This window comes from Salminus brasiliensis, chromosome 16 (assembly GCF_030463535.1).
Source record: "Salminus brasiliensis chromosome 16, fSalBra1.hap2, whole genome shotgun sequence".
Lineage (NCBI taxonomy): Eukaryota > Metazoa > Chordata > Actinopteri > Characiformes > Bryconidae > Salminus > Salminus brasiliensis.
This window is the reverse complement of record NC_132893.1, coordinates 4,395,890-4,422,702: the sequence shown is the minus strand read 5'-3', so window position 1 is coordinate 4,422,702 and position 26,813 is coordinate 4,395,890. Positions and strand designations below refer to the sequence as shown.

Here is a 26,813-nt window from a genome sequence, read left to right as displayed (position 1 = left end):
TATCCGTGAGTTTTCAGAGAGTTTACACAAACACGGATGAAGCGAACGCGGGGTACAGACGAAGCGCTCCGTCCATATCCACTGTGTATTTAACGTCTTTGCGTAGCTAGAGGGCGGTGTGCTCAGATCCAGCCTCTTATCTGGTTATACGTCAGCTGCATTTCATCAGTTCTGTACTTGTTCAGGTTCTTTTCTAATAAAATCAAATGAAAAGGGAGCGCATTCACTGGGAAAGCGTTCCCACTGGCCTTAAATGCACCTCACAAGTTGGCCACAACTATAAACTACTGAGCTCCAACCTGGCAACCCCACAGTAACAGTTCTGGCTCCGCCCCTAAATGTTTGAGAGTGCATCTGGTTTATTGTTTTCCACGTCGTCGTGATACTAAGGAACAGCAAGTGCCGAACTCTAATGCACTAATGCACTAATACTGCCTTTGGGGGAGAAGGGGAAAAAGTGTGTGTGTGTGTGTGTGTGTGTGTGTGTGACCTCCGTGCCACAGTAAAACGATCCTTGCAGGCTACAGTCCCTGTCTTTCCGACGCTCGCTGCTCTTTTTTTCTCTGCACTGTTCTTCGCTCCTTGTTTACTGTCAGTACAGGACGACAGAGAGATATAGAGAGATGGAGAGAGAGAGAGAGAGGTGGGGAGATTTACTGCTGCTGGAGTGTCAGGCGGTGTCTCATAAAGATGAAGGAGGGAGTGAGGCTCGGGGTGCTGGCTGGGGACGGGCGAGGATGCTGGGACAGTAACAGAAAGCGGGGGGGCCTGCCACCTCCCGTCCGGCTGATGTATGTGACACTATGGATGAGGCAACACAGTCAGCTACAGCGAGCGCAGAAAGCCCTGTCACCACCACACACCCCGGGTGACCTGTGTGTGTATGTGTGTGTGTGTGTGTGTGTTGAGAGCAGATGTTTATGACACTCCACATTCGCTCAGAAATGACCCACCCAGCACCAGACGTTGTTTTTGGGCTAAATCTGGTTTGGCCCGTCAAAGACTTTTACAGGAGACGTTGAAATCGGGCTTCGTCTGATTTGGTCCTAATTAAGCCTCCGTCTTTTTCGGCCCACATATCTCCCTAATGTAGCCAAAACAAACCCAAACTAGCCTTTCTGAACAGAATCACTGCTGTTCAAAAACCACTATACTGACGTGTTGGAAAAGAAAGAGACGCCTGAAACGATGGCTTCTGATGACTGCTCCTGCAGCAGTGAAGGACCACCCCCATGTAGCATGCACAGGCCAAGGGGAAACGCTGTGGTCGGGGGGGGGTTGCAGGACGCCACTGTAAGTTTAGGCCTGGGTTGAAGTGGCTGAAGCAACCTGAAAACGTCTTTTAAATTTTTCAGGTAAATTTAGACGTAGAGGGACGTCTTTTTCTAGACGTAGAGGGGCGTCTTTTTCTAGACGTAGAGGGGCGTCTTTTTCTAGACATAGAGGGGCGTCTTTTTCTAGACGTAGAGGGGCGTCTTTTTCTAGACGTAGAGGGGCGTCTTTTTCTAGATGTCGTCTCACCTTTCACTTAATGTTGTTAAGATGACATACAGGGTCTTCTTTTCAGCGAGGCTCTACAGGGTGGGTGCTCGCGCATTAGGGCCATTAAAGAAGGGTCCAAGCAGAATACTTACTCCTTCCAAACCCTTATATCCACACCCTGGAACCCAGATCCACTGCTCCACATCTCAGTGCTGGGGGGCTTTAAACCCTTCCAGTCCACGACCTGGCATTAGACACAATGGTGCCAATAGGTTCATATTTATCTGCTCCAGAGAGTCCTATTCTATTGGCACTACTTTTTTAGTAACTTTAAATAGCTGAATGCATTCATTAGAAGGGGTGTCCACAAACATTTGGACATATAGTGCATCATTTGTGGGTACTGACAGCAGTACGGATCAGGTACTGAACACCACCTATGCACAGGCTCCTCCACACACACTCTGCTGCCCTTCCACATTTCCATTCTTTTGAAGCTGAGCTCCTAAAGCATATGGGTGGTCCGTGAAATGGAGAGGTGCACCCTCATTGACAGGGAACAGAAGGAGTGTCTCCACACACACACACACACACACACACGCCTCTCAATCATTCCCCTCAGACAAGGCTTAGCGCGGGGGCTTCGAAACAAAATGAGCTCCACTCCTTTGACCAGAGTCAATCTTTAACCTCCCCCCGCAGCCCAGATTAGCGCAAATCCCCCCGAGCTGCAGCCGCCGACTCCATACACTCTCACCTTCGCCACGCTACAGCAAGGTCACTGATCGGCCCGCCGCGGGGCCACAAACACACATATATGCACACCCGGGTCCGGCGCCTGAGAGAGAAGAGGGTCTTACTGGGGCAAAGCCAGGGGGATTAGCCTTGAGACTGAAGCTAACACACCACCAGCAGTGTTCGGGGGGGAGCTAGTCCACTGACCGGGAGCTAAACGCGAGCTCTCTGTCTGTCTTAACCTTACAGAAGACACCTGAGACATATACAGAACAGATGTAGGAGGTGGGAAAATGGAAATTCTGCTAAAACACCAAAAATCACCATCATGCTGTCCTCAGACCTCTCTGAGAACGGCCTGGGCCGGACCGCCGGTACCAGATAACGTCTCTTTCAACAAGGTCAAACCGCTTCTTCTAGCAATTTATGCCAAAACCTTCTCAAAATGAAACGGTGAAGTGGATAACACTGAGGATCTGGTTCCAGTGGCTCTGGTCAAGGGGTGGGATCTGCATACTAGGCAGCAAGTGAACGGTCAGGCCTTGAAGGTGATGGAGGTGCTGAAGCAGGAAAAATGGACGAGCGTAAGAATCTGAGCCACTTGGAGAAGAACCACACTGAGATGTTCTAGACGACGGACTGGGTCAGAACATCTCCAAAACATCAGGCAGGTCTTGTGGGGTGTTTCTGGTATGCAGTGGTCAGTCCCTACCTACAGTCCCCCAAAGGAAGGGCAACCAAGGCTCACTGATGCCCATGAAGGCCCCACCTCACACCTTTCAGACCTTAAAGGATCTGCTGCTAACATTAGAGCACATGACGCCACCTTCAGAGTCTTGTGGAGCCTCAGAGCTGTTCTAGCGTCACAAGCGGGACCTACATAATGTTAGAGACGTGGTTTTAATGTTATGGCTGATGTGTGTAAACAGAAAGGGAGAGAAAGAGCAGCTGTAGTTGTACAATAAAAAGCAGAGAGCAGGTTTCCCCAGAGGACGACACTTTCATCTCCTCAGACTGTTTAGAGGCAAACAGAACGAGGATGGCGCGCGGGCCTAATGGAGTCCTAACAGGCGCTTAAAAGCAGCCGAGCGAACCGCAGAGGGCTGCTGGGGGCTGCTGGGGGCTCGCTGCGTGGCGTTAATAACAGGACAGAGGGTTGGGCTACCCGACTCGTGTTAGCGCTTGCTGACATTACCGACGTAACCCCCCCCACCCCCCGTGCTGGAAATCTCATGCCAATCTTGCCAACATTCCCGGAGTCTCCCACATCTCCTTCATCGGATGGAGACCTATAAACTCTACAAGCAAACACTATATGTCCAAATGTTTGTGGACACCCCTTCTAATTAATGTATTCTGCTTCTTTAAGCTACTGTAGAGAAGTACGGCCAATAGAGTAGGACTCTCCGGAGCAGATATATGAACAAATATGAACCTCCTGGCACCATGCTGCCTAATGCCAGCCATGGGCTATAGAGGGGTATAAAGCCCCCCAGCACTGAGCTGTGGAGCAGTGGAAGAACTGTGTTCTCTGGAATGATACTTTGGATGAGGTGGGGTGGCGATCTAATATCCAGTATTCTTGCCGCTGAATTGCAATCAAATCCTCACAGCAATGCTCCTCCAAAATCTACTAAAAAGCCTTCTTCCCTGGACAGTAGACAGTAGGTTACTCCAACAAAAGCAGGTGTCCCAATACTTTTGTCCATATATTGTAGAGCTCAGCTCGGCTAGGATGCGAACTCCAGTCATGCAGTGTTTTCTGGCCTCGCCGGCGTTAAACCTAGTGAAGCTCACGCTTGTTGAGTCGACGTTAAGGATGTTAACCACAGTCTAATGTTACACTACAGTTAACCTCAAACCTGCCAGTCCTGCTTCAACACACACACTTACACACACACACACACACAACTACACACACACACACATACACACACACACACACTCGGCTGGCTTAGTCACACCAGCACTTTCTCTAGTGCCTTCCAATTTACACTGCTTTATTTTCCCTTCAGACTCAGACAGACAGACACACACACACCTCCTCAGGCTCTCCCTCCCCCCGTTACCCACTTGTATATAAAATTCCACATTTTGCTCTGGTTTTTAAACGGCTGGGAGGGAAAGATCGATACGCTGCGCGAGGATTTTTGCCTTTCATGGCTTCTTTAGTCCACGCTGCGCTGAAAGAGTTGCCAATTAGCCCCTCTCAGCCGCTCAGACAGACAGATGCTCGGAGAACAACGAGGCTCTAATTGCTTGGCAAGCTAAACTGCACGTAAAGGACTTTTTGCGTTGACGGACTCTAGTAGAGTTTGTCACCATTTGAAGCCCTTCACTGAAAGACTGAAGCACACAGCGAAATATTTACCCTGCGTCTGAGGAGGGTAGCTCCGAACTCTTTATCTGAGTGTGAAACTGCCGAAGGATGAGCAAAGGTGGGCCACATGGACAATCCAGCCAGCCAGCATTATCACAACACACAGTGAACATCATTCACATCACATTATTATCATAATTCAAACAAACAAAATTCACAATATATGTTTTTAAAAGTAAATCAGTTGTGAAAAAGCTGGACTAATGAGATTTCTGTGAGGTTTACAATGGAGCATGGATCTGCTCATAGCTGCAGTAATTATCTGGCCAGTAAACCAGGTTAACACCAGGCTACGGGTTCTAGCAGAACCGTCCAGACCCATCGTACACTCCGAAAACCGTATCGTTACAAAACGCATCACGATAACTATAACCTGTCGTCTGATCGCCCACCCAAGAGTCTACAGCCTTACCTCCAACAGCAGCCTTATTGGTATGCCTTCCAAGCTCTAGCAGCCTCTATAAATCATTAAGCCTGAACGTGGGAAGGTAAGACCAGTATCAATCAAAATCCTCACATCCATCCTTCACACACACACACACACACACACATTCACACACAAGCGCAAGAAACCCATTACGGAGATGTGAGCTGCTGTCAGACATTTCCCATTCCAGCTTATCAGCTGGGCCACTGATGTCTGGAGCAGCAAACAGGCGTGTGTAGAAAGGGCTTAAATAAAGCCTGAAATCAACAGGCGGAGAGGACGGGTGTGTATCTGCCCCCAAAATCTCCCCCACTGCTCCCACCTTCATTCCACACACACACACATATACATACACGCCCCAAGTCAAAACACACAGCCGGCCTGGTCCGTCCCGACTGTGGTCAAAACAATAAAAGGCCACCAGTGTGTTGAGCAGGGGTCGTCAGGTCAGGGCTTGGAGGGCCAGTGTCCAGCAGAGGTTTTTGTAGAGCGATCTACCTGCTCTACAAAAACACCTGAATCACCTGAGAGCGAGAGAATCAACCTTCCTTGTAATATTGCTTGCTGATCAATTAGACTGAATGAGAGTATGGTGACATGCGTTTTATATACCGACCAGCCATTACAATAAAACCACCTGCCTAATATTGAGTAGGCCCCCCTATGTGCCGTCGCAACTGCTCTGACCCGTCGAGGTATGGATTCCACAAGACCTCTGAAGATGTCCTGCAGTCTCTGGCATCACAACGTCCTGTAAGGTCCACAACAGGGACTTCCATGGGCATCAGTGACCCTGTTGTGGGTTTACAGGCGCTTCCTTTCTTGGACCACGGGAACACCCCACGCGACCTGCCTAGACCCTGACGTCTAGAACATCACAGTTTGGTCCTTGACGGTTCTTACAGCCTGAGGTTTCTGATAGCCTTCCCTATTCGCTAGAGAAGCCCCTGTTACTCATAGGTGTGTCCAAACTAACGGGCAGGTTCGCATTCTTTTGCACTAGCGTGACCCTAGCCGGCCACTCGCCGCGTACTTACCAGGGAACTGGTAGCTGTAGCTGGGGGCAAATCCAGTGTATCCACGGCCGTATGTCGCGACGATGTTCGGGTAACCTGGGAGGGAGACAGACAGAGGGAGAAAAACAGAGCTTAGATGACCGTCCTGACCCACAAACCACAGGCCTGCAGGGGTGGGAGGGGGAGCAGGTGGGAGATGACGGGGGGGTGGGGGTTAAAACACCCAGCATGAGCTATTCTTACCACTACTGATCGATTGCCTGCTATTCTGGGGTGGCTAATCAACAGAGAACAGAGAGATGGAGGAGAGTTAGAGAACGAGAGAGAGAGAGAGAGAGAAAGGGAAGGGGGGGTGGGAGGGCGAGCGAGTAAGTGAGGGAGATGAGGGAGAGAGTAAAGAGTTACAGTAATTAATGATTCCTGGCTGAATCCGATCACAGGAAACACATTCCGATTAGGTCTGAGTTCAGAAATGGTGACGAGATCCGTCTCTGATCACCTCCGAAGTGATCTGATCACCTGGTATCCGATCACGGTGGGTTATGGGGGTGTAAGCTGGCTTTTCATGAAGACAAGTGAAATCTGAACGCTGTTAAAGCCAGGAGTGAACAGACTCTCAGAGAGACAGAGATTCAGAAAGGGAGAGAGAGAGAGAGAGAGAGAGAGAGAGAGAGAGAGAGAGAGCCATAGGCAGAGGGAGGGAGAGATCAGTACTGGCTCAGACAGCTACACTGTTAAGAGCTTCAGCTCCTCTGAATGGATGGCAGTGTTAGAAGGGTGTGTTTGTAAGTGAACACAGAGAGCTTAAATCAGAATGCGTCAGGAGGGAATTTCTCCACCATCTGCTCTCCCTCACTGGTGCTGCGCGAGAGAGAGAGAGAGAGAGAGAGAGAGAGAGACTGTTTTTGTTGATACTGTGGCAAGTAAGTTATTCTGGGCCTGGGTTCTATATATATATTATTATTATATTTTATTTACATGCTTTATTGATTTTCTGTTGTCCAAAAGGAGGTGGAGAAAAAACTGCAGCGCTTGAAGAAGCACACAAGCCAAGTGAGTGCTGAGCGAGCGAGCGAGCACGGAGGAAGTGTGGTAAATAAAATCTGGCAGACGGGCCCGTAAAAAACACAGCTCTTCATAAACACGCGCGGGCGCGCTGACGGTTCGAATATGTACAGTGGCAGGCATTCATATTCATAGAGCCACTCACACAAAACACACACACACACACACTTGGTATTCACACAGAAAAAAAGAGAGATAAATTGCTCGTACGGTAATGGAGAGATCCTCCACACACAGCACGGAAAAGGGTCGGGCCAAGCAGCGGTCAGAACCACGCGAGCGCAAACTGCTAAAATTGGCTATCAGGGCTGTTATCAATCAGCCAGCCCTGGAAAATCCTGTAATTATTCTTGTAGGATATGAATCTGTTTTGTTTGCTATATGTACAATAAACACACTTTACTCGAAAAGTATCCACTGTAGCATCTACTGTATTACTCACTACATTATCCACTACATTATCCACTGTCTTATCCACTACATTATCCACTACATTATCCACTGTCTTATCCACTACATTATCTACTGTCTTATCCACTACATTATCCACTGTCTTATCCACTACATTATCCACTGTCTTATCCACTACATTATCTACTGTCTTATCCACTACATTATCCACTGTCTTATCCACTACATTATCCACTGTCTTATTCACTACATTATCCACTGTCTCATCCACTACATTATCCACTGTCTTATCCACTACATTATCTACTGTCTTATCCACTACATTATCCACTGTCTTATCCACTACATTATCCACTGTCTTATCCACTACATTATCTACTGTCTTATCCACTACATTATCCACTGTCTTATCCACTACATTATCCACTGTCTTATCCACTACATTATCCACTGTCTTATCCACTACATTATCTACTGTCTTATTCACTACATTATCCACTGTCTCATCCACTACATTATCCACTGTCTCATCCACTACATTATCCACTGTCTTATTCACTACATTATCCACTGTCTTATCCACTACATTATCCACTGTCTTATTCACTACATTATCCACTGTCTCATCCACTACATTATCCACTGTCTCATCCACTACATTATCTACTGTCTTATTCACTACATTATCCACTGTCTCATCCACTACATTATCCACTGTCTTATTCACTACATTATCCACTGTCTTATCCACTACATTATCCACTGTCTTATCCACTACATTATCCACTGTCTCATCCACTACATTATCCACTGTCTCATCCACTACATTATCCACTGTCTTATTCACTACATTATCCACTGTCTCATCCACTACATTATCCACTGTCTTATCCACTACATTATCCACTGTCTTATTCACTACATTATCCACTGTCTCATCCACTACATTATCTACTGTCTTATCCACTACATTATCCACTGTCTTATTCACTACATTATCCACTGTCTCATCCACTACATTATCCACTGTCTTATCCACTACATTATCCACTGTCTTACTCACTACATTATCCACTGTCTCATCCACTACATTATCTACTGTCTTACTTACTACATTATCCACTGTCTTATCCACTACATTATCCACTGTCTTATCCACTACATTATCCACTGTCTTATTCACTACATTATCCACTGTCTTATCCACTACATTATCAACTGTCTTATCCACTACATTATCAACTGTCTTATCCACTACATTATCCACTGTCTTATCCACTACATTATCAACTGTCTTATCCACTACATTATCCACTGTATAATTCACTACATTATCCACTGTCTTATTCACTACATTATCTACTGTCTCATCCACTACATTATCCACTGTCTCATCCACTACATTATCCACTGTCTCATCCACTACATTATCTACTGTCTTATCCACTACATTATCCACTGTCTTATTCACTACATTATCAACTGTCTTATCCACTACATTATCCACTGTCTCATCCACTACATTATCCACTGTCTCATCCACTACATTATCCACTGTCTTATTCACTACATTATCCACTGTCTCATCCACTACATTATCAACTGTCTTATCCACTACATTTTCACTGTATAATTCACTACATTATCTACTGTCTTATCCACTACATTATCTACTGTATTACCCACTAAATTATTAATTACTTTATCCACTACATTATCCACTGTATAATTCACTACATTATCCACTGTATTATCTACTGTATTACTCAAAAAATGATTAGTTACTTTATCCATTACATTATCCACCATTTTATCCACTACATTATCCACTACATTATCTACTGTATTATCCACTACATTATCCACTACATTATTCACTGTATGATCCACTACATTATCTACTGCATTATCCACTACATTATTCATTACATTATCCACTACATTATCTACTGTATTGTCCCCTACATTATCTACTGCATTATCCAATACATTATCCACTGTCTTATCCATTACATTATCTACTGTATTGTCCCCTACATTATCTACTGTATTATCCAATATATTATCCACTGTATTATCCAATACATTATCTACTGTATTATCCACAATCTCATCCACTGTATGATCCACTACATTATCCATTACAGTATCCACTGTATTACCCACTACATTATCCACAATAAGCAACAACCCAATAAGCTTCAAGACAATACATGATTGCACAAAATACGTTCCAGTGCAATACAGCACATTACGATATAAGCGTTACGTTACTGCACATGATCTCTTACGATATAATACAACACAAATTACAGGAAAATCTGATGTGTTATGATGCAAAACAGTACAACACAAAGTCTGTAATCACATTTTATGATCCAATAATCACTATGATACATTATGGTTCAGCAATATGTTACTATCTGTTGCAGTTCATTTAAATTTGTCATACTCTTACAACCCTAGTAATTACTTATGCAGGTATGTAATTACAATAAATAATATAGCAAACACAGTAATACCGTTCCTCACGCTGATGCTCATTTTCGCTGTTTGTTTACTTCTGCCTCTGGTCTTCTTCTGTTTCTCAAAGCCAGAAACTGAATGTTTCCGAGTGCCTTCATTTACATGAAGCCAGAAATATAAAATTATTATAAGTAAATAAATATTAGTATTATTTGACACCAGAAATAAATTCATACATTTTCATAAAGGCTGTTTTCGGTTATTTTTGCCTTCATGGTTTCCCCCCACACTGAAAACCCTCGCTCTAACGGCACGTCACTGTGAAACCCTGGACTCCGCCGCGACCCCGGCTAGTCAGAGGCTGCTGAGCATATCCATACTTCTCTCCCTCGGGCTACGTACGCTGGCATTTTGGCGCGTGGCGCTGGCTAAAGTGCGTCGCCCCCAAAGAGCAGCAGCGCCGATGATGATGATGATGATGATGATGATGATGATGATGGCTGCGGGTGCGGCTGTGCTAACCTGCTAAGACAACGCTATCTGCATAAGCCAGGGCAGATCAGTGCTAATAGGCCTCAGAGGGGTTAGGGGGCGGAGAGCCTGTCCTGCACGTTTAAACCCTCAGCTGCGGAGCTGCCCTTTCTGGATCGGTCTCCTCTAATCAAAGCCGGGCCGCAATCATTACAGAATAAATGGCGAAGCGGGTCTCGGGTCAGCGGAAGAGAGTTTTAGCAACAGCATTAGCAGAAAGGGCAGACTGGTCGACCCTCGGTTACGGAGTGACTCGTCCAATCTCGGGGCAGACAAGCTGAGCTGACATGTTCGTCTAGCGAGCGAATATCACACTGCAGTTTGTTGCCCATGACAAAGTTCAATTTAATCCCAGAGCCGGCTGGGAGGAGCTGCTCAGTGGGGGTGTGTGCGGAGGATGGGAGCTAGAGAGAGAGAGAGAGAGAGAGAGAGAGAGAGAGAGAGAGAGAGAGAGAGAGAGAGAGAGAGATGGAATGGAGGAAACTCCGAGCTTTTTCTTAGATTCACTGGCCACTTTATTAGAAACCCCTTCCTTATAGCTCCACCTTGCTGGTGTACAGTTAGAGACTGTAGCTCATCTGTTGGAGCGCAGTTGGTGTTCGTCATCCTCAGTGGTCAGACTGTCTGACCACAGAGCTGCTGTTGTCCAGATATTTTTGGGTGGGCGGTGGACCCACCCTTAACCAGTGTAAAACTCCAGTAACACTACTGCTCCTGGTACACTCACACACCAGCACCATACACACACACACACAGAGTACTAAGTCTCGATATCCTGTTCAACAGCGACTCTGTGGTCAGAAACTGACCAGTGATGAATGAGGTAGAGGAGGGCAGAAACAGCTGGGCAAGAGTCTTTTACTGTACACCTATGTAGTGGACTATAAGGCAGGTGTTTTCTAATAAAGTGGCCAGTGAGTATCCGTTTCAGGTAGGTGTTTCTAATAAAGTGGCCAGTGAGGTAAATGTGTCTAATAAAGTGGCCAGTGACTGGAAAGTAGGTGTTTCTAATAAAGTGGCCAGTAAGTGTACAGTTAGGGTAGGTGTTTCTAATAAAGTGGCCAGTGAGTATACATTTCAGGTAGGTGTTTCTAATAAAGTGGCCATTGAGGTAAATGTGTCTAATAAAGTGGCCAGTGACTGGAAAGTAGGTGTTTCTAATAAAGTGGCCAGTAAGTGTACAGTTAGGGTAGGTGTTTCTAATAAAGTGACCAGTGACTATACATTTCAGGTAGGTGTTTCTAATAAAGTGGCCAGTGACTGGAAAGTAGGTGTTTCTAATAAAGTGTTTCTAAGGTGTTTCTAATCTACAGGCTGTTGATTGTGAAAGTGTCTCAGAACTAGCAGAGAAGGTAGATTCTCATTAGCGCGAAGGAGGGAGAGAGAGAGAGAGAGAGAGAGAGAGAGACATTCAGGTAGACATGAGAGACAGTAAAAGAAAGGCGAAGGAGACGGGATGTCAAAAACACATTGTAATCCCCCCTTCCCTTACATACATCCCCCACCCCCCACCCTCCGCAGCCCCTTCCCCTGGTGCATGGCGGGTAAATAAATCCTGTCACAGTCATTGGCTGCTGCTGTTGCTGCTGTCTGGCCCTCCTCTTCCTCGCGTTATTAATATGCATGCTAATGCACCTATTTTATGGCTCAACAGTTCTGATTCACTTTAAAATCAATTATCCATCTGGTACACCCTCACTCTGCACCAGCTCAAATGTGTATTAATTTCAGCAAACATACATGCGGCACAACACAATAAAGATAAATGGCTCGATTAAGAGTGGTAAACAAAGGAGCTGGGGAGGGAGTTTTAATGAGATCAGGCGTGGAAGGAAACCTACAGTTCCTTAAATAATGAGCCCTGATCTTCGGCTGCACCCCCCCACCCCCCCCACCCCTGCACCCCCAACCCCTCTGCACCCCCCTCTTCTTTTTCTTTCTTTTTTTTCAATTGCAAATTATACTAAGTTATGTCGCGCTGTCCTGCGTTTTCCAATTTCATTTAGATAAGAGCGAGTGGATAAGTCTGGAGTTAATATTTTCACATGAGCACTCCACAGACTCCCTCTCTCTCTCTCTCTCTCGCTCGCTCTTGCTCTCGCTCTTCCACAGCTGAGCGTTGATCCATAAGAACTTCTGAAAAGTTCACGCGGCTTGTTAAAAGTTCAATCTGACCAGACTTGCCATTTACATACTGCTGCTCCGTCTGGAGGATATTAATCCAGCCTCGTTCGTTTTAGGGTCACCTCATCTGGGTGGCTGCTGAGTGCACTCGGGTGTGGGTGTACATCTTGGGGATGCAGTTGTGGGTTTCTGTGTGTGTGTATGTATATATGTGTATAAGAGTGTGTGTGTGTGTGTGTGTGTGTGTGCGGTAGGGACGAGGATGATGAAGTGGAAGCCTCGGCCGTGGCTCCGGAGCTGCTAGCGGCTCCCGAGATTCTGCGGCGCTGTCATTAGCCAGAGCAGAGGTCAGGCAGATGGACCGCTGAACCCCTAATAGAACATTACCCCAATTTTCCTCTTCATTTGCGCCGGTAATGCAGACGGCACTCCGGCGGGCGTGAGGCCAGAGGCGGCCGGCCCGCCTCGCTGGGCTCGCTTCCATATGAGGTGACCCCAGTCCGAGGGCAGCCAATGGGTGAAAGGGCCTGGAGTGTCACGCAGCCAATCAGCAGACACCTTACATGTCACATGCACAATGGTTGCACAAGGTGGTGGTGAGCACTGCGGGCGTCCTAATCGAGCACTACCCGCTAATGCTGACAAGTATAGTGATAGTGATGAAGCGTTGCTATGCCAACATACGTCACTGCAAGTTCTCTGCGAGATGCTGTGGCTCCTCCCTTTCTGTTTTATTGCATTGTGGGCTTGCACAGCTCGAAACGCACAACAGGCCGGTACTAATTCTCTTAATTAATCACGGGTGTTTTTTGGGCGTGTAATACGTGCAATAAACTAATTAACATGTAATAAATTTGCTTATTACGATTACAAAGGGAGATGCTAGGCTAACGTTGCTAACAAGCAATTGGATTCACTTAGACTGTCACCATCTCTGCAAATATGCACCCAAATTACTTCTCATTCTTCGCAAATACATAAAAAAAAGCTGTTTAAAAGTGTTTTATTTATTTATTTTTGGTAAAATGGCAAATATATATCAAACATTTCAGCTAAAATTGAAGCAGGTTTTTTATTTATTTTACTTTTCTAGACGAAAGTAAGTCACACCCTGTTCTGAACCACACTGATTTGTCTGTGCAGAAATGATGGAGATCTGGAAGTGCTTTGAGTGGGTTTAGAGATGTTTTGGGCATGTATTTTTATGAAGATGTGATTGGTGACAGTCTGAGTGCAGTGTTTGTTAGCAACATTAGCCTAGCATCTCCTGTTCTAAACCAAAGATGCACACGTCAGATATCAAGCCTTTCTAGGCCGATCTACAGAACCTGGTGGCGGTGATCAATCATGTTCATTTGTTTTTATCGTCAAACTGTTCCGTTTAATATCGTTTTGGACGATGAGCTTACAGAACTAATCCTACTGCACTTTCATTTACTTAAAATGTTTGATGTGATTTTAATTAAACATCCTAAATTTCATCCATAAATGTTATTAAATTTTTACTTTTTCAAATAACACAATTAAAAATACAAATCACACACCATCACAAACCTTTCCTTTATCGGTTTAAAAACCGTGAAGATACTTCCTGACTTTCATCCAAGTATATTTTTACTCCATGCTTCCACTTTTACTTGAGTAAGATTTTGACACAGTACTCATACTTTCACTTAAGCAGTCATTTTCCCACCCCTGATGGGTGGACAGTATGTTTAGGCGGAGTGGCAGGGAGTGGGTTGCGAGAGAGGGGCGGGGCCTATCCCTAGTCCCTTTCGCTGTCCGACTACAAACCTTCTCTTCTGCTCCTTTTTGGTGGGAAGTGGAGCCGTGCTGTTTCAGTTTCTACACAAACTACGTCCAAATGCAAACCATTACATCATTTATTTATTTACATCTACACACATTACAGCCAGGCAGCTACATGCTACCAGCTGAACGTCAGCAGGTGGTCTCCGCTGCTGCTGGGCAAGAGACTATGCTAACAGTTGGTCCACTTTTCACTGTGGAATATCCAAGAGGAGTTCCTTACATAGCTTATATAGTCCATTAATTACAGGCTGGGTGATATTAATGAGCAAGTTGCAGAATTAAACTCATTTCTTTACGTATTAATTTACTAATTATCTACATTTGAGTTTTTTTCAGCAGAAATCAAGGCTTTAACCTCAAACTGTTGCTACTTTGGGACACTAGGTGGTGGCTTTTACTTGATACACATGTAGGGAGGAAGGAGTCTAGCCATTCGCTCACTACAGCACAAAGCAGCGGGACCGTGAAAAGCAGCTAGCTAGCTATTTAAGTGCTGAAATGATGGAGGCTGTGAGACTGGTGCTTTACTTCGAGCTTCAGAGCAGAGGAAAAAAAAAAGACCACCCGTTCTCCTCTGAGTGTTTCTTAAATCCCACATATGACATCATCACACCCATCAGTAATAAAACCCCTAAACATGATCTGGACAATAACCCTGTTTACACACTGTACAGGTTACTGTAAGAATATGTGCCAGTGTAAGTGGTCCTGTACTCACTCAGCATGCCCATCCCCAGCATGAAGGCGTCCATGGTGTAGGGGAGACCCCTGGCCCGTCCCCGCGTCCCAGGAGGGAACATCACCTCCTTCGGCTGGGCCTTCTTACACTCTACCTGCAGACACAGTCAGAGAAGAGCAACTTAGCAGAGGTACAGACAGACGTCGGCAGGACGGTTTAGCTAAAAAACAGAGTGAGAAAAAAGTGAGTCAGAGTGGGTTTGGTGTGAAGGGGCAGAGCCGGCCCCCAGGGGCCACCGGTCGGTACCAAACTGGTGGTGGTTTGGGAGGAAGGAGGGAAGAAAAGAAAGTCAGACAGGTGGAAGCTGGTGATTGGTTGAGGTAAAAAGTGTCCTGGTGGAACATGACCCGGGGTTCAAGCCAGTGATCTTCGGATCACGGCAGCAGTGCTTTAGTCCACTTGGACCCCTCGGAGCCCCAAAACCAACCAGGAATATCTGTGTTGCCCCTCAGTCTCTCTCTCCCTCAGTCTCTCTCTCTCTCCCTAAGTCTCTCCCTCAGTCTCTCTCTCTCTCCCTCAGTCTCTCTTTCTGTCTCTCTCCCCATGTCTCTCTTTCTCTCTGACTCTCTCTCTCTCTGAGTCTCTCTCTCCCCATGTCTCTCTCTTTCTCTCTCTCCCTAAGTCTCTTTCTCACTCTCTCTCCTCAAGTCCCTCTCTCTCTCTCCCCCGTCTCTCTCTCTCTCTCCCTCCCAGTCTCTCTCTCTCTCACTCCCTCCCTCCCTCCCAGTCTCTCTCTCACTCTCACTCTCTCTCTCTCTCTCTCTCTCTCTCACTCTCTCTCCCTCCCGCCCTCCCAGTCTCTCTCTCACTCTCTCTCTCCCAGTCTCTCTCTCTCTCTCTCCCTCCCTCCCTCTCTCTCTCTCTCTCTCTCTCTCTCTCTCTCACTCTCTCTCCCTCCCTCCCTCCCAGTCTCTCTCTCACTCTCTCTTTCCCAGTCTCTCTCTCTCTCTCACTCTCTCTCTCTCTCTCTCTCTCTCAGCTGAAGAAGCTTTACTGGACTACAGGACGTTACAGTGCTGCTAAAGCATCAGTCTACACACTCTGCACATCCCTGATCCAGGAGATCCACGTTATGTTCAAAAGTTTGTGGACACCCCTTCTAATGAATGCATTCAGAGTGTCACTCATTGCTGACACACACACAAAGTTTGTCCAGTCCCTGTAGAGAAGAACTGCCAATAGAATAGGACTCTCTGGAGCAGATCAATACGAGCCTATTGGCACCATGCTGCTTAATGCCAAAGGGTGGGCAAGAGGGGTATTTCTCTCTCTCTCTTTCTATTCAGGTCAGACACTTGCACTCCCCCCCAACTGTCTCTGACTGACAGTCTTGATCTGTGTGTGTGTGTGTGTGTGTGTGTGTGTGTGTGAATTTGGGCTGAAGCTGTGAGTGGCCCGTCAGTAGATAGCTAGCACAGGGTTTGAGGGGGTAGCAGGAGGAGGGCACCTTTACCCTTCAGCTCTCTCTCTCTCCTTCTGTGTGTGTGAGTCTGAGTGTGTGTGTGTGTGTGTGTGTGTGTGTTAAAACATGTCTTCCAATGAACAAAGCAGCACAGGGAAGACAAAATGAATCACACACACACACACACACACACTCACACACACGTGTGTGTGCAGAAGTCTCATCCATCCTGTGGAGTGGAGCAGCTGGGGTAAACAGAGCAGGACCTGTGTGGGAGGGGGATCAGAGCAGAAATAACACTCTCTTCTGACAACCAGGGGAGTGTGTGTGTGTGTGTCTGTGTGTGTTTAAGAGTGTTTGTGTATATGAGAGAATATGTGTGTGTGTGTGTGAGGGCTCCTGACAGGAGCGTGCTCTTTGCTAGGCCGAGCTTGTATTCGCACTCTGCTGAATCTGTCTGCTGCAGCGCCGCTCGGCTGGGCTCGGCCGCGCGGTGATCGGCTCGTCAGCCTGCTGCCCCGGGCCTGTCCATCTGTGTATCTGTCTGCTGCTGCCTGCACTGTTTCTCTCCCTCGCTCTCCCTCTCTCTCTCTCTCCGTCTCCATCTTTCCCTCTCTATTTCTCTCTGTCTCTTCATTTTACCCGCTCGCTCATTCCCTCTCTCTGTTGCTCTCTCGTTTGCTCTCTCTCACTTTCTAGCTATCTTTTACTTTATCTCTCTCGACCCTTTCCCTCTATCTCTCTATTTCTTCCTGTTTTCTTTACCCTGATCTCTCTCTTCCTCTCCTTCTCTCTCTCTCTCCCTCACTCTCTCCCTCTCTCCTCCTATTGTAATTCACGTGTTGTCTCTTCTCTGCTCGAATGTCTGACAAACTCTGTTCACTACAGCCCAGACAGTAGTTGGAGGGAGACACACACACACACACACACACACACTCACTCACGCACACACACACACTCACTCACGCACACACACACACTCACTCACACACACACAGCTCTCCTGCTGACACTCATCACACCACTCAGCGTTCTCTCCGACAATCAGGGAAATATTTTTAGGCGGGAGCTGAGCGGAGGAGTGAAGGAGAAGCTGAGAGGAGGAGTAACGGAGGAGCTGAGAGGAGGAGTAACGGAGGAGCTGGGCCAAGAAGGTGCAGAGGGGAAGTGGAGGAGCAGAGGAGAAGTGGAGGAGCAGAGGGGAAGTGGAGGAGCAGAGGAGAAGTGGAGGAGCAGAGGGGAAGTGGAGGAGCAGAGGAGAAGTGGAGGAGCTGAGAGGAGAAGTGGAGGAGCAGAGGGGAAGTGGAGGAGCTGAGAGGAGAAGTGGAGGAGCAGAGGAGAAGTGGAGGAGCAGAAGAGAAGTGGAGGAGCTGAGAGGAGAAGTGGAGGAGCAGAGGGGAAGTGGAGGAGCAGAGGAGAAGTGGAGGAGCAGAGGGGAAGTGGAGGAGCAGAGGAGAAGTGGAGGAGCAGAGGGGAAGTGGAGGAGCAGAGGAGAAGTGGAGGAGCTGAGAGGAGAAGTGGAGGAGCAGAGGGGAAGTGGAGGAGCAGAGGAGAAGTGGAGGAGCTGAGGAGAAGTGGAGGAGCAGAAGAGAAGTGGAGGAGCTGAGAGGAGAAGTGGAGGAGCAGAGGGGAAGTGGAGGAGCTGAGAGGAGAAGTGGAGGAGCAGAGGGGAAGTGGAGGAGCAGAGTGGAAGTGGAGGAGCAGAGGAGAAGTGGAGGAGCAGAGGAGAAGTGGAGGAGCAGAGTGGAAGTGGAGGAGCAGAGGAGAAGTGGAGGAGCTGAGAGGAGAAGCGGAGGAGCAGAGGAGAAGTGGAGGAGCAGAGAGGAGAAGTGGAGGAGCAGAGGGGAAGTGGAGGAGCAGAGGAGAAGTGGAGGAGCTGAGGAGAAGTGGAGGAGCAGAAGAGAAGTGGAGGAGCTGAGAGGAGAAGTGGAGGAGCAGAGGGGAAGTGGAGGAGCTGAGAGGAGAAGTGGAGGAGCAGAGGAGAAGTGGAGGAGCAGAAGAGAAGTGGAGGAGCAGAGGGGAAGTGGAGGAGCAGAGTGGAAGTGGAGGAGCAGAGTGGAAGTGGAGGAGCAGAGGAGAAGTGGAGGAGCAGAGTGGAAGTGGAGGAGCAGAGGAGAAGCTGAGGTGCAGAAGAGAAGTGGAGGAGCTGAGTGGAGGGGTGTTGGAGGAGCAGCGGAGGAGAAAGAGCTGAGATGTAGAGACAGAGGGGTCTCTCACTCTTACTGTAATCATATCTCTGCCAATCCACACACAGCTTCATCTACCAAGCTTCTGCTCCACAGGAGGCAACTCAGGCCACACACACACACACACACACACACACACACAGCACTTTTTGAGAAGGTATGCCTCCTGGGCATCTTTCAAATCTTTTCCATTTAAGCCTCCAGCGCTTTCTCTCTCTCTTCAGGACGACAGGCATTCACAGAGTGCTGTGATTTTTTCCAGCAGCTCTGAAAGCACTCTGTGTGTGTGTGTGTGTGTGTTTTCATATACCACCAGGACTCGGTAGGACCGGGAGCAGATAAACATCAACCTACTGGCACCATGCTGCCTAATGCCAGGCGTGGGCTAAACAGAGGGGTCTAAAGCCCCCCAGCATTGAGCTGTGGAGCAGTGGAACTAGCTGTGTTCTCTGTAATAATGGCTGGTGCTCCATCCTGTACTTTTAGGGTGGTACTAAAAAAAGTACCATCCTGTACTTTGAAGTGGGGTGGTCATCATCCAACATCCTGACCTCACTAACTTGTTGCACTGAATGCAATCAAATCCTCACAGTAATGCTCGAGCCTTGCCAGTAGAGAATATAGTTACCCCAACAAAAGCAGCGCCAACCCTTTTTTCCCCTTTTTTTAAAAATCCCCCTGATTTCAGAAGAAACAACGAATGAGCCGGTGTCCCAATACTTTTGTCCAGATACCGTATCATACAAATGGGATATGTGTGTGATACCACGTCCTGACATTGTGTAAAAAAAACAGTGTGTGTGTGTGTGAGTGTGTGTGGCTGCTGACCTCAGGTAGCCTGGGTGGATGCTTTTACCCCGAGTGGGTGGTCAGGTGCTGCGGCAAACGGGACATTTTGATGGGTCTGGTCTTTAAGTCCAGATTTGTTCTCCTCAGATCGATCAGGGTAATTCATGCCCTCGGCAGAGTGCACTTCTCCATACACTTACTAGGGGTGGGAAACAGGGCTGTGTATTAGGCCAGCAGGGCACTGCAGTCAATAACCATCCTGCAGCGTCCCAGTGTGCCACCCAGCTGCTGTCAGGTCGTGAGCCAATGCCCATCCACCATACACACACAAGAGGGTGCGTCAGTCTCAGGCAGGGTAGTAATTCCTGTGGTGAGGGGTTACAAATGAGTCTGTGGACGGGCAGCGAGTCGGGGCAGAGTGTGTGTATGTGTGTGTGTGAGACCGTCTGGTGAGGCAGTCTCCAACATCTGAGAAATAAACCAGTAAGTCCAGTGTTTGCAGTCAGCCAGCGGGCAGAGCCGGACAGAGGGGTGTAAAGCCCCCCAGCATGGAGCTGAGGAGCAGCAGAACCAAAGTGTACAGTGTACACACACAGTGTACCACATCCAGTGTACCTGACCTCTGACCTTACTGATGCTCCAGGGGCTGAATGCAGTCAAATCCTCACAGCAAAGTTCCAACATGTGTTATCACTATTACCAGTCAGGAACAGCCGGAGTGCCAACACAGAGAGAGAGAGAGAGAGAGAGGGGAAGGAAGAGAGAGAGACAAAGCGCGAGAGTGGGAGAGAGAGAGACAGAGAGAGATACACAATATAGGGTTGGATAAAGAGAGAGACAGACATCAAAGAAGACATTGAGAGAGGTAGAGAGAGAGAGAGAGAGAGAGGGAGGGAGGGGAAGGAAGAGAGAGAGACAAAGCGCGAGAGTGGGAGAGAGAGAGAGAGATACAAAATATAGGGTTGGATAAAGAGAGAGACAGACATCAAAGAAGACATTGAGAGAGGTAGAGAGAGAGAGAGAGAGAGAGAGAGAGAGGGAGGGAGGGAGAGGGAGAAAGCAAGCGAGAAAGAAAGCGCGCGAGAGCAGGGAAAATATAGGGTTGGATAAAAAGAGAGAGGGTGAGAGCGAGATAGCGCCCAGGCAACGAGAGAGAGAGAGATATAGCGAAAGAGCAGGAGAAGTAGAGAGATAGAGAGAAAGCGCGAGAGTGAGAAAGAGATGAACAGAGTAAGAAACTATAGGGTTGCCTAAAGAGAGAGAGAGAGAGAAATAAACAGAGAGTGAGAAAAGTGAGAGAAAGAGAGAGAGAGAGAGAGAGAGAGAGAGAGAGAGGGGATGCGAAAGCTAAAGGAGGAATGTAGGGTTGGATAGAGAGCGCGAGAGCAAGAGAATGGGGGGATAGAGAGAGAGAGAGGTAAAGAGATGAGGGAATAGAGGGTTGGGTTGAGGGAAAGCAAGAGAGGAGTAGAGAGAGAAAGAGAAAGAACGTGTGTTGGATACAGAGAGAGAGAGAGAGAGAGAGAGAGAGAGAGAGAGAGAAACAGAGAGGGAGAATATAAAGAGAGTGAGAGAGCAAGAGAAATGTGGGGGGGGGAGAAATGTAGAGATAAGGAAATATAGAGTTGGGTAGAGAGAAAGCGCGAGAGCATGAGAGAGCGAGCGAGCGAGCGTGAGAGATGGACAGACGTCAGTGTTAGTGAGTGTAACACTCGGAGTCTTTGTTGCTGGACGTCGTCGTGTTCTACAGTATGTCAGTTTCATCCCACTTAATGCAGGAAGGCAAACACCCTGCCAGGCATTTCTGCCAAAAGATAACATCCCACACACACACACTCACACACACACGCAGGGCTGCATTGTACGTATGTGCAATTACATAGCAGCGCACTGAGCACACAATGACTCGGCTCTCAAAGGAGAAAGCACATAATTCCAGGCATAAAGGAGCTTCTGCTGAATGGAATTAAATGAAACCTATGGAAAAGAGGTAGGCGGCATTATTAGCACACATCAGCTCAGCACAGTCGGCTCCGAATACATTATCTGCTCCGGCGCAGCGTGTGTACAACCCCGCCAACCAGGGAGGAATTATTATTGTGCAGTTCGGAGCTGCTTTCACTTATCTGATGTATCCTTCAATCTGCCGCTGACTGACAGAGGCTGTGTGACTGTGTCTCTGTGTGTGTGTCTGTGTGTGTGTGTGTCTCTGTGTGTGTGTGCTCATAGGTGTGTATGTGTGTGAGATCACACCCCACGTTCGCTCACACCACAAATCATCCAAAACTGTACAGGAGCTCCTCGCCAGGCAGCCGAATCTCTCCCAATACACGCGCTAAAACGGGCTGGCACGCTCTCCCGAAGTGAAGGACGGCGCTAGATCTGGAAAAATGAAAATATATATCACTGTAAATCTCACACGCGGGCCCCGAACGGCCCCAAACGGCCCCTCCAAGCCGGTGACTCACAGCGCCGGCGCTGAGCTGCTGGAAATCTCACAAATCTCACGAAATAAATAATTAAAAAAATATATTATAATAATAAAAAAACACCCCACACCATGTAGAGCGAGTCCTGGCAGCGCGGCCCGGCGGAAACGCTGCCTCCTCCTGCTCCTGTAATTGGTGGGCCATGTCGGGGGAGCGGACTGAAAAATTGACTACGAGGGGAAACAAATTCCTCCCCGAGGCGGCCATCGTTTTCTACTGAGGAGTATCACAAATGACATGTTTAAGGACGTTAGCTCCCAGCGCTTCACTAAAACCAATATGTGGCCGCTTAAACTGCGCCCGGGCCGCAAACCGCCCACCCAGCCCTGCTGGTACACCTGCCTGGGCCTGGGATAAGCTGAGGAGCTGATGGTGGAATATTTGGACGGATGAGTGTCGGCTATGTTAAGCCCTGGTTCTTACTCAGGGCTCTTTAATGCAGCTGCACAGTGTTTCTTTTAATTTGTCGAATTTTTGGTTCTGCCAATTAGCCCACCCATTCAGAACTCTAGCGATGCCCCCGACACTAGGAGGGTAAGGGCTTAAGACGATCCTCCGATACATGCAAAGCCAGCCACTGTTGATGTGCCAATCTGCCGGGCAGCCGACACGCTCATAAGAAAGAGTCGGCTCCACCACACCAGTTACAGACCCCACACCAGCCTGAGCCGGAGAGACAGCGCCATCTACCCACCCGGAGAGAGCCCGGCTAACTGTGCTCTCTCAGACTCTGACTGCTGATGGCAAAGCGGCTTGACTCGGGATCTGAACTCGTGACGGGCGGTACTGTTCTCTCACTGGTACACGCCCATTAATCAAAGGCCCAATAACAGCGTTAGATAACGCCTGCCCATGCAAATGAGTACGGATTCCGTGTTGCATACGTCATATGAACGTCACATACAGAACAACAGCATGCCGCCCTCTCAAACATGGGGGAAAAGCTGATAACAACGGTTTCTGGATTTGCAGAATTATGTTAGAATACGACTGAATAAACGACAAATCCTACAAATCTTTTGATTTAATAATAACAGAAACGTCACAAACACACCTACACACTGCAAGCCGAGAGATCCAGCACGGCTCTTATGCTTACCAACAAGATAAGCCATCTTCCTTTTGCAATAATACTCCCACTCTATCCCATTATTATTTTGATTAATTAATTAGTTAGTTAGTTAAGTAATTAGTAATTAATTAATTGTTGGAGACCATCTTTGTGACATGCCAACAAACGTGCAAATCGCTTTGTATTTCTGGAATTGGCGCTGTTGATCATGCCAACGAGTCGCCCCAGGCCTACCAACACGGGTCTTCCAATATTTCATGTGAATTTTTTTTTCCCATTTTTTCAGTTGATTTTTTTTCGTAAATCCAAAAACAGTGCCAGGTAGCGTATTCATAACTGTTCGGTGCAAAAACTTAAAAGGGAGGAGTCCTCCATTCTTCACCACTATTAACACTTCCGACTTAAGTCGGCAGGTTTCTCAAGAAGAAGCTTTTCACATCGTAAATATTAGGGATAATTATTGGGGAATTTTTGGAAAATCACTGGAATTCCTCTTGGATAAAAAAATTTAGCATTTAGCATTCAAGAAAATTAACGGCTAGCCAAGCTCCTATCATCAGCCGCCTAAACTGTTCGCTACAGAGGCTGATGCCACGGTCAATTTCCCGACATTTCCAACAACCTCAGCGGTCAGGGTTTGAGGGTCAGGCTTCAGATCAGATCGGCAGAATCGCCGCACAGCATCGTATCCAATTACCAGGTGCAAACCCTATATAAAGGCCTTCGGTGAGGCCGCGGGTCATCTGCCTTCAGGGACTTTCAGGCTCACTCGCAGCCACGTTGCTCTCGCACTCGCGTGCAGTGCACTCTCTCGCTCACACGTTGAAAAATGAGCTGAAAAAAAAGAAGAAAAAAAGCGTTTGATTGGCTGTTCAAAGCCATCAGACGGAGGCCGAGTTTAACAGCGGCGTGTAATTCGCAGCAGCTTGAGTGAGATTACTTCGGAGACTTGGGAGCGCGTGCATTATTGATACACTTTAAGCAACTTCGCCTATGACACAGAAATCTATACTCCCCTTCCATCACGGCCTGCTCCGCCCCCCCCCCCTCCCCTCCCAAAAAGAGAGGGGGGGGGGGAAACAGAAGAAAATGACTGTATTTCACTGCATGCAGCCGCCGCTACAAGCCGAACACATGCACCGTACAAACAGCTCTGCCTCTGTCCCTCCCATCAAAGCTGCATTATACAGCTCCTCTCTCTCTCTCTCTGTCTCTCTGTCTCTACCCTGAGGAAGACTTCCCCTCACTGCCGTCGTTCCATGCTCCTTCAGCTGATGTCGGAAAGTGAGCTAATGTACTGGACAAGGCAGCTTCTGCCAGTCTCCCTCGGCAAGGTCAGGGCTGAAGAAAAGCTGGGCTTTTCTGCTTTCTGTCGCCGCCGTTGCTCATTAGCTTGCTCTCATTGAGGAAGGGGGGCTTCTTCTCCGCGCTGCAGGACTCCCAGGTTCTGAGGTGTTATTTCTTGTCATTAGGTTTGACAGCTGAGCTTTATAAGTGTACACACAAGTCTCCTATCGCCTCGCTGTTGCTTAGGGTGTGCCTCAGGGTTCTGTTCTTGGCCCTCTGCTATTCACATGATACACGTTATCCCTCAGGCAGATCATTCCTGAGACGCAGAGTAACGCTAGTGCAGCTTCCTGCAGTCAGATAAACACTGCTTGAAACCTGGATGTGGATAAAACTGAAGTTCTGAAGTTCCCTCAGTGTTGATGCTGATGGTATCCCTCCCTGTGCATCGGCTACATTTGACCACCTGAGCAATGTTCTGCCTGCCCTTGTCCTTGGCTCTGCAACAGTGATGCAGTAATGCTGGTAAGTTTCCAAACCTTGTGCCTTAATTTTTGTCTCGTCATATGTATATATATATATATTTAAGTTCAGCCATGTTTATCTCCTCTGCTGCGTTCTCTCTCTTCACTGTAGCTTCCTGTAGCTGCTGCCCACTTCAGATTCAACACCCTGACGCTGGCCTACAAAGCCGATACTGGACCAGCCAGCCCCTCCGTACTTGATGGCAATGGTCAAAAGCCGATCTGCACCAAGAGCCCTTCCAGCTTCAAGTACGGCTCGGCTCGACCCGCCATCCTTTAAGATCCACGGAAGACGAGCGTCCAGACTTTTTACTGTCCTGCACCGAAGTGGAGGAACGAACTTCCCCTGGGTGTCCGAACAACAGAGTCCAACGCTCACTGTCTTCAAACCCAGACTGAAGACCCTCCTCTTCTGAGAGGACTTGGGTGAATAGCAGAGTACTATGGTCTCCTTACTGACTTGTGTTTAGTAGAGTCTAAACTTAGAGGATCTTTGAATTATTAGTCTATTCAAACTAGCTGAGGTTTTTCTTGGGTAAATAGTGAAGCACTTTTGTAAGTCGCTCTGGAGAAGAGCGTCTGCTAAACACCTTAAATGTAATATTTTATTTATTTATTTTTCCTTAAATGTATATCTCTATGTGTACGGTAGACATTTTATTCCAGGCATTTCATCAAACTAAGCGGAGTTAGCTGAATTTGCAGACTACCAATGGCATAAAGTCGCCCAACGGCCATGTGAAAGACTAGTGGAGAGCCGGCCAAGACATGAGAGCTGTGATTGGCAGTCAAGGTTATTTCACCATAGTGAATTTATATAAATTTATATATTAATAAAATTGAGTAATAACTTCTTTGCATTATAATTATTATATAATTTGAGCATTATTTGAGCAGTTTTTTGGGGAATTTGGGGGAAATGTTGTCCATGGTTTATGAAATACAACACAAATATTAATTTCCCTAAAGCACACATAAATACGCCTATAAATAGTAAAACCAGAAAAAGTGATAGTGTAGGGTGGTCTTTTCATTTCAGCGACATTGCGTCACAATTTCACACCAATAGACGTTAAACTCCAGGGCCAGACGTTTCCCAAAGCTGCAGTGAAAGAGAGGGGAGGTGGCGCCTCTCCTTGCTTCAACTGGACTCCGAGGTTCTGAGGTGTGATTTCTGGTCATTAGGTTTGACAGTCAGGTTTATAAGTGCACACACACGTCCTCCATTACCTCTCTGTTGCCTACGGTGGGCCTCAGGGTTCCGTTCTCGGCCCTCTCCTATTCCTACAATACATTTCACCCCTCAGTCACATCATTTGCATCATACTGGTCCTAATTCACACAGTCATGCCGATGACACTCCGAAGGCACTCCAGGTTTCTAATGGACTAACAGACGCTTAATTGCTTGTTTAGATCAATGAGAGGTCAGACGTACGCTGGCCCACTGAGACCACCCCAAAGTGAACGGAGAGTTAATAGGAACTGATCGTTCATCAATCAGCTGATCAGTTCACCAGCTGATCAATCAATGGCTCCTTCGGGGTCTGTGCTGAAGCAGTGTGTGTGTGTGTGTGTGTGTGTGGGGGGGGGGGGTCCTCAGTGTGATTAGCTTAAACACAGATGAGAATGAAGCCAGAAGGAGCTGACTGAGCTCTCCTCCTGTGGAGGGTCCGAATCACAAGAAGCCAATCTGTCCGAAAAGCAGCGGTGCCAGTATATGTGTGTGTGTGTGTGTGTGTGTGTGTGTGTGTGTGTGTGTATGTGTGTGTGTGTGTGTGTATTGCAGTCCTGCTCATCCCTCATCATCACTCAACACATCAGTCCATTAGTCCCACCCCACAAATTAATGACACTCTGAGTGGCTGTGATAAATG

General features: G+C 47.4%; 1 protein-coding gene across 6 annotated transcripts in view; it reads right to left on the bottom strand.

Annotated features, from left to right (window-relative positions):
* msi2a (musashi RNA-binding protein 2a) overlaps window positions 1-26,813 on the bottom strand; it is a 316,548-nt gene that overhangs the window by 42,460 nt on the left and 247,275 nt on the right. For all 6 annotated transcript variants that reach the window (XM_072658303.1, XM_072658304.1, XM_072658309.1 and 3 more), the window contains exons 9-10: window positions 15,168-15,282; window positions 6,062-6,136 (exon numbers count right to left, since the gene is read on the bottom strand). In XM_072658303.1, the coding sequence (XP_072514404.1) occupies window positions 6,062-6,136; window positions 15,168-15,282 (190 nt within the window). The remainder of the gene's footprint in view (window positions 1-6,061; window positions 6,137-15,167; window positions 15,283-26,813) is intronic.